Raw genomic sequence first — 8653 nt, 5'->3', positions numbered from 1 at the left:
ATTTTAACCCCCTGCAATGTGAAACTGCTTTTAAATCCAACGTCTTCCCTTCTACCTTCTCCTGACATGACACAAATTCCCTCCCATGTTTTTCCCATGTAATATCCCTGCAACTGCACAACTTTCTCCCCTCCTGGAGGTGAAAGAGCACAAAGTCCCCAGAAATTCTGTGAAATGTAAAACTTTGAGATTTTTTCCTTTGCCCCCAGTGCATCCCTAAACTAATCCTGGGTTTTATATTGCAGTTCCTGTTTTCCTGCTGTCATCACCTCATGTTTCCCCATCCATCCCACTCAGTCTGGAAAGGGCAGCACAGCTCCACTACACCAAGGAGACAGGATTACATTGTTGATCAGCACAATTAAGGCTCTTATTTAATCTCCTTCCAGGACGCCAGAGGAAGAAAGAAAAAATCCCAAGTATTTGGCAACTCTGAAGAGGAATTAAGAGTTCCCGAAGTCCGAAATCCCAATCAGCAATACCTGCTTCAACTGGAAATCCAGGTGCTTGCTCTTCCATACAAAAAAAGAAAAAAAAAGCACCAAACTCAACCCTCAGCCACCACCAGCAGCAAATTAGAAAGCAAAAATGCTTCCCAAATGAGCAGGATTTGGGATTTAACATGGAAGGCTCCAGCTCAGAATTCAAAGTCCTCGCCAGCCATGTCGATGGCCCAAGCAAACTTCTCCCTCTGGGTCTTGTTGTAGATCCTCTCGATGGGAATCCCAAACTTCTTGCACCTGTGCAGACCACAAGACACCAGTAGGGACCAGTTACCAGCAGTGTCCTCTCCACTGCATCCCTGGAAGTCTCCAAGGCCAGGTTGGATGGGGCTTGGAGCAACCTGGAACAGCGGAAGGTGTCCCTGCCCATGGAACACCACAGATTTTAATGTTCTTTCCAACCCAAACCATTCCATGATTTCACACCCAAGACTCACCAAGCCACAGTAATCCTGGGATCCAGGTAATTCAGCTTGGACGTGCCCAGGGCTATTTGCTTGTTCTCCTCCTTGTCCGTGGCCTGGATGTTCATCTTGGCCAATTGCTCCTCCAGCCTCTTCAACAGCTTCTTCTTCTTCTCCACATTGCTGAGGGCAGAGAAGGAACAACACAATGTCCCAAAGCCCAGAAATTCTATGGAATGGCAGAGTCAAAGGAGCCATTCAGCACTAACCTATCTCTCAATGGTTTGGATCTGGTGAGATGCTTTTTTAATATTAAGAATTAACAATTTAAAAAGTGTCATTTCCAACACCAAAGGTGGGCAAACAAAATCCAGCATCATGGAGTGGGTTTCCCAGAGAAGCCGGGACTGCTCCATCCTTGGAAGTGTCCAAGGCCAGGTTGAACAGAGCTTGGAGCAACTTGGGAGAGTGAGCAGTGTCCCTGAAGGGAACCATCCACAAGGTCTTAACCATCTTCCAAATTTCCATGAGAAAAGAAGGACACAATCCCAAACATGGGCATTTCTGTTCTGATGGGGTGTTGGGACACATCACTCCCATCCATGGGCCCTCTGGATTCCTCTGCAAGAGAAGATTCCAAGGAAAAGCCACTCACAGTTCTGCTTTGGCATCTTTTGTGTCTTTAAACTCATCTTCAGCTTTTTTCACTTCTTCCTGGGCTTCCTCCACTTGTTTCTTCTTGGCGTCAATCTGTGAAGGTGAAACAGTCAGACAACACTTCCAGCCTCCCTGAAGGTTTCATCTTCCTCCCTCTTTCCCTTCACACACCATTCCTCAATTTCTTACCAACCCTACTTCCCAATTTGTCCCTGCAGCATTTTCTGGGCTCAAGCATTTTTTAGCATCTTCTAAAATATCCTCCCAGCCCAGGTGCCACAAACACCTGGAGCTCCTAAATCTGTCCATCTTCTGCACGTGCCTGAGATGAGGGACTTGTGACAGCAGCAGAGCGCTCACAGAAGTCCCAGCCCTTCAGCAGGGTGTGAGCACAAACTGAGGACAATTAAAAGTGGCAACTTAAGGTATGCTCAAGATGCTCCTCTTGCAAAAAGGCAGGAAAACCAATTTCTCTCATCTTGATCCAAGTGGGCCAGAGCTGCCATCACAAAAGGCTCCCAGCTTGGTTTGAAGACAGAGTGATGAAAAATGCCCTAAACTCATAAAATCTCACCCAAATTCTGTGCCAAGTTGCTTCCCCCAGGCATTTGAGATCACCACATCCCTCTCCACCCCTGGCTTACAACCCACTACTCCCAGGACTTTCCCTGATGTTCTTGACCAAGGTGATTCCTTCAGACATCACCCCAGCCCAAAAATGAAATTTGGAGGCCAGATTAGGTCTGGGATCTCTCTGCTGGGTCTGTCTCACCTTTTCCTGGAGGACTTGCATGGACTTGGCAAAGGTTTTTGGTATAGACCTCTGATGGTTGCACAGGATGGCCACGGCCCTGTTGGCTCGGTTGTAGGACAGGATTTTTCCTCCAATGTTGTCTTCAGCTGGAAATAAATGAAAAAAACATCACTCTGACTCCATTCCAGGAAGGGAATACAGCAGAAGGAAAGACAAACAAGTTGCTGTCACATTCTCTCTCCAGGGAGAGCAATAATGGTTGTGGGAATTGGGGAAGGACAATTGAGCATCACAGCCTGGTGCTGTGACTCATCCCTCACGCACCCAAGGAGGCAGAAATAGTGCAGCCAACCAGAAACACAAGGAAAAGAGGGAAAAATATTCCCACCCTGGCTATCAGTTAGTCAGAGTACCCCCGAGCTCACCATTTCTCACTTACCAACATCCACAACTTGCTGCTCACCCCCATGTGTCACTCCCGCCCCACTCTGTGGAGCACTGCCCCAAGTGGGACATGGGCAGATTTAGGGATCCCAAGGCAATGAGATGGACATTCTTGAACCCTTTGGTCCCACCATGCTCTGGTGGCACCACGACCCCGGGCACTCACGGTTGGTGAGGGCCTTGAGCTGCTCCTGCAGGGTGATGGAAGCATTGTAGGTCCTGAAGACTTTGGCTGTCAGACCATCCATGAGGTGCTGGAGGTGTTTGTTCAGGAAGGTGGTCTGGAGGAGGGAAAACAGGGAAAAATGTAGGGAAATTCACATTAGTGGTAGGACAAGGAGGAATGGCTTCAAAGTGACAAAGGGTTTGACAGGATATTGGGAAGGAACTTTTCCCTGTGAGGCTGATGAGACCCTGGATGGAATTCCCACAGAAGTTGCCCCATCCCTGGAATTGTTCAAGGCCAGGCTGGATGGAGCTTGGAGTAACCTGGGATAGTAGAAGGTGTCCCTGCCCGTGGTGGGGATTTGGAACTTGATAGTCTTTAGGGTCCCTTCCTACCCAAACCATTCCTTGATTCCTTAAGGAATAGGACAAGTGGAAGCTGGAACAAATCTCTTTTTAGACCATCTTCTGCCTAAGCAACCAAGATTAGGCATTAACAAAAAATTAAATCCTGCAGCTTGTAGACCTACTTGTGGGGTCAGGTCATCATCTACCCCAAACTGGCCTAGAATTCCACCTAAATTCACAAAAAAAAAAAAATCTCTCTGAAAGTAAAAAATTTCTGCCCACCTACGTCCAAGAGGACACATTTTAGCACTTGGGGATGTGGTTTAGTGGTGGACTTGGCAGTGCTGGGTTAATTCCTGGATTTGATGATCTTAGAGGTCTTTTCCAAACAATCATTCCTGACCTCACATCCAATATCACATCCCTGTTCTACCAAGAACATGGAGCTGCTTCATCGATCCCATATCCCATCCCAAGGAAGATGAGGGAGGAGATTTTTCCAGGAGGGAAGGCAGCACATCCACTTCTGTGGAGCATCAAAAAGCTGAGCTCTGGTACCTCCAGTAATTCCCCAAAATGTGGGCAGACCTTCCCAGGCTAAAAAAAGCCCGAGTGGGTGAGTTGGAGGAGGGAAGGAACAGGAATCCAGCTCCTCAGGGAGTGGAGATACTCCAGTGCAAAAAGAGGATGGAAAACCTCACAGTGACAATGATGTCCCTAGAGAGCAGAGAGGTAAAACAAGGCGAAGGGACGACCACCAAAGGTGGCCAAGGGTGTCATGGTTTGGCTTCTCCTCCTTCAGGGCCACCAGGACTGTTTGAAAAGCTTCGAGGTGACAACTCACATTGAGGTGGTCAAAGAGGTCCTCGGTGGGGTCCTTGTTCTTCATGAACAGCTGCAGGTTCTTGAATACCTGAAGAGGGGGAAAGGACAGCCCTGGTCAGGGCCAAGGAATGAACTGCTCCCAGACATCTCCCTCATCTCTCCCCTCCTCCAGACGGACTCTGATTCACCCTGATGTTGGCCAACCTTCTCAATTTCACGGTGCCACTGGGTGTTCCCCCCATCATTCCCATCTCTGGCATTCCAGTTTCTCCACAAACACCATTAAAATCTCTTTTCCCATGGGTAAAGGAAAATTATTTAATACAAATGGAGACGTTTCAAGTCCTGACGTGCACGAGCCAACTGAGGGTGCTCCAGCAAGGTGTGGGACTTCTCCCTCATGAAGTAGACCAACCTTGGATATTCTATCCCAAAATTTCTCCCATTCTCCAGGGTTAAAGCGCATCTTGGTAACAGGTTTTGGATGGGAATTTGGGACTGATAAACACTGAGGGATCCCAGATAACCAAGCCTTTCCTGTATTCCTGCCCCACTCACCAGCTTCTCCACGGACACTTTGTTGTAGTAACGGATGGAGTCTTTCCCGAGGAAGTCAAACTCCACCACGTGCTCCTGCCCATCCAGCTGGGGGTGCAGCTGGATGTGCTCCACGCGCAGGGAGCAGCAGCCGACCGTGTCCGCAGTCTCCCCTTCCTCCTTCTCATTCCCAGCTCGCAGGGCCAGCTGAAAAGAAAATCGGGAGTCATCCATCCCATGCCATTCCACCTCAATTCCCCTTTCCCAGGTTGTTAAAGTGGATCAGGACTAGAGGAGATCAAATCATCTCCATCTATAGATTCACGGAATGATTTGGAAGGGACCTTCAGGATCATCAAATTCCAACCCCCTGCCATGGGCAGGGGTACCTTCCACTAAGGACAATTTTAATCTTCCACACCTCTGGACATACTCAGATCCAGGCTGAATGGGACTTGGAGCCACCTGGTCAAGTGAAAGACGTCCCTGCCCATGGCAAGGGGCTGGAATGAGATGATCTTGAATGTCCCATCCAGCCAAACCATTCCAGGATTCCATAATCATCCCCAGATTCCTCATGTGGAGCCACCCAGGGTGGCAGAACCAGCAAACACCAAAAACTACACATTGGAGTGGATCAGGGAAGTGAATTCCCAACTTCCACCTGGATGGGGGACCTGGGGTGAGGCTGTGGATACCTTATCAATGAAGTAGAGGGCCACTGCTCTTTGCCGCTTCTTTATCTCCTTGGATTTCCAGTCTTTCCTGTACTGAGCCCGGATTGTGTGGACAACATCCTTTAGGCGCCGAGCTACCTCGTATTTCTCCCAGTCCTTCTCCCCCTGGAATGGGAAACCAGGATGTTTTCCATTTCGTGCCCCATCTTTATTCCACCCCTACCAGTCAAGTCCTGCTCTAGAAACACCCCCAGCATCTAAATCCTGCTCAAACCCCACTGTTTTCTTGGGAAAAAAAATCCATGAAGGGAATAAACTGGGAAAGAAACAGCTCTTCCAGGATTTCCGTGCCCTCTGCTGGCCGTGCTGGGTTTGGATCCTGGCCAAGTTAGGATGTTCTCCATCAGCCAGAGGATGGCAAGGATCAATGGTCACACCATGGCCAAAGGTGGCTCCTTGGACACCGATGTGGACTGACACAGGACTTGCTCAGTTGTGTCCACCTGGGCAGCATTCCCACTTTCCCTGAGCCCTTGGAAATAGCCTTAAATCCCCTTTCTCTTCCTGCAGAGCTCAATCCCATCTCTTCCTACCCTCCACTTCCTGGTTAATTTATGCCAGGATAACTCTGGTCCCTGTGGATCTTCTTAGCCCCTGTGGATCCTTTCGGCCCCCATCTGGCTTCCAACAGCCTTCCCTGGACACACACGAGCAACGTGGCACCAGGATCACTCTGCCAGGTGCAACCCATTCCTTGGAATAAGTTTGATGCTTCACAATCATCTGTCTTTTCCCTCATTTTGTTTATCAACTTTTAAGAGAAGGGCAAGGAAAAAAATTTTTTTGATACTCCACATCCTGGCTTTCCCAGATTGTTTTCACCTGACCAAGGGCATTATTCCAACCTTCAGCTTGGAGCTGGGATTCAGCATGATGTACTTCAAGGAGTTCTGGATGTTCTCTGTCCATGAGGCCAGCCAGGTGACCGTGTTGTCAAAGCGCACCTCCTTCCACTTGTGACCTTCTGGGGGCTCGGGAATCTTGGAATCCCTGTGGGAAGAGCAGGATTAGAGCCCTCGGACCACAAAGAATGAAATTTTCAGTGAGCCAAAGATAGTCACCACACTGAGAAAACACAGAATCCACCTAGAATTACTCCACAACATGGAATCATTAAAGGTGGAAAAGTCCTCCAAGATCGAGTCCAACCATGAACCAGCACTGCCAGGAGCACCAAACCATGTGCCCAGGTGCCACATCTACACAGCTTTCACACCCCTGCAGGGCTGGTGACTCCACCACTGCCCTGGGCAGCCTCTTCCTGTGCTTGACAACCCTTTCTGTGGAGATGTTTTTTCTAATATCCAACCTAAAACTCCATCTGGCACAATTTGAGGACATTTCCTCATCTCCTATAATTTTTTTTTTTTTTCTGGGAGATTAAACCAAGCCCTGTGTGGCTCCACCTTCCTGTCAGGGAATTTTAGAAGGTTCCCCCCAGCCTGCTTTTCTCCAGGCTGAGCCTCTCCAGCTCCTTCAGCTGCTCCTGGTGCTCCAGACCCTTCCCACAATCAGGTGTTTATCATTCAGATGCCGGGAACAACAGAAAAACTTGCTGGAGCCGTGAGGAATGTTTTGAATCAAGGCCTTCAAATGGGTAGCTTAAGACCACTCCAGCTCACAAAACTCAGAGGGAAAAGCACTCTCAGGATGTGGAAATCACGGATTTTAGAAGAGGGAAAAACCCCAACTCTGGGCAGAGGAAGTTCCCAGTTTCCCCCAGTCCCAAGGGAAGCCCCAGGAGCTCAGCACTTCCAAGGACAACCCACTTGCTGCAGTTGATGATGACATCTTCTGGCATGATCCTCTTCTTCAGCATCCCCATTTTGGGGTGCTCCCCACGGCCACGGAAGAGCCCTGGAGGTTCAGTTTTGAAGTTGCCAATCTTCTCCCGGTGTCCATCCAGGATGCAGTATCCATATTCCTCCTGGATCTTATCCGCCTCCTCCTTCAGCTTCTGAAACAGGGACACCACAAAAAAAAAAAAAAAAAAAAATCAGAATGGTTTGGATTGGAAAGGATCTTTAACATTCCAACCAAGAAATCTAAGTGCCATCATTCCCTTGGCAAAGTCCAGAATCCTCCAGACAGGGGAGGACTCCAAAACATGATCCAAGGACGACTGGCATCCTGCAAAGCCATGGAAGGTGCAGATCTCCTGATAAAATTCAGGAAGAGGGGGGTGATGGCCATGGAGACAGAGCTGGATTAAAGAAGTCCAAGTTCAGGGCACAGCACCAGGAAAGACAACAAAAGAGCCAAAATTCCCAAAACGTGTCATAGGAACCAGTCCTCACCTGCTTCTCCTCCTTGGGAAGCCCTTTCCGGGCCTCATTTTTCTCCACAAAATATTTGTGGATCTCTCCGAAGTCACATTTGTCCAGGTCCTTGATTATCTCTTGCTCCTCTGAGGTCATTTCCTGGGAAAGAGATGAGAGGGGCTGGGAAAAGCCAGGAGGAAAAACTGATTCCACATGGAGCTGCTGCTTTTGCCTATCCTTGGAAAAGGGAATAGAGACCCATTCTTCAAAAATAGGCAGCCAGTTCCGCGGTGGAAGAACCTAACATGGAAAAAAGTCCCCAAACACAACTGCAGGGACAGCACAAAATATATTTGGGAGGTGTAAACATTCCCTAGAAAGTTTTGGGTTGTTTTGGGATCAGAGGGCATTCATTTGGTGTTCCAATCTGGTTTTGGAGCTGTTTGCAAGATCCACTACCTGTACCCATCACTAAAACTCAGAGTGAGCACAGAAAGCAAATCCCAGCCCAAACCCACCAAAAAACATGGAAATAAATAATGATTTAGAACCTCATAATTATAAATAAGGAATAAATCCCCCCATTCCATATCCCACACCACAGTCTGGGGCTGATGGTTTTGATGGATAACAAGGAGCCCTCCCAGGGAAGGTACCTTCCTCCAGTCATGGAAGAAGTTGTTCTGGAAGATCTCCTTGGTGGTGTACTCATGATGCAACATTTTGGCATAAAACGTGGCAATTTCCTCCGTGGCCAGGCTCAGCTTCAAGGGTTTTCCTGGGAAACGAGAGGCAGAGACACCTTTCACTAGACTAGGTTGCTCCAAGTCCTGTCCAACCTGGAACACTTCCAGGGATGGGGCAGCCACAGCTTCTCTGGGCAGAATTTTGGATTAGTTCTTAGATTTTCCAAGGATCTTGAATCATCTTTTGGAGGCAAAGCCTTCCTGAGCTCTTTGGCCAGAGAAATACAACGAAACCAAGGAATATCTTGGCTCATCCTAGAAACTACTTGGAA

At 48.4% G+C, this 8653-nt stretch overlaps 1 protein-coding gene across 1 annotated transcript; it reads right to left on the bottom strand.

Moving 5' to 3' along the window:
• Positions 1 to 637: 637 nt before the first annotated feature.
• On the bottom strand, positions 638 to 8398 carry TOP1MT (DNA topoisomerase I mitochondrial). Its single transcript, XM_021539089.2, has 12 exons — positions 8292 to 8398; positions 7672 to 7794; positions 7144 to 7331; positions 6220 to 6364; positions 5336 to 5479; positions 4659 to 4844; positions 4120 to 4188; positions 2929 to 3043; positions 2337 to 2464; positions 1563 to 1657; positions 941 to 1090; positions 638 to 740 (listed from the first exon to the last, which is right to left on the bottom strand). Exons 1-12 carry the CDS (start codon positions 8355 to 8357, stop codon positions 638 to 640), a joined length of 1512 nt encoding a protein of 503 aa, XP_021394764.2. The 5' UTR covers positions 8358 to 8398.
• Between the last annotated feature and the right edge of the window lie 255 nt (positions 8399 to 8653).

The sequence above is a fragment of the Lonchura striata genome, chromosome 1 (assembly GCF_046129695.1).
Source record: "Lonchura striata isolate bLonStr1 chromosome 1, bLonStr1.mat, whole genome shotgun sequence".
NCBI classification, from domain to species: Eukaryota; Metazoa; Chordata; class Aves; order Passeriformes; family Estrildidae; genus Lonchura; species Lonchura striata.
The sequence above is the reverse complement of the archived record's forward strand: the minus strand, read 5'-3'. Positions and strand labels throughout refer to the sequence as shown.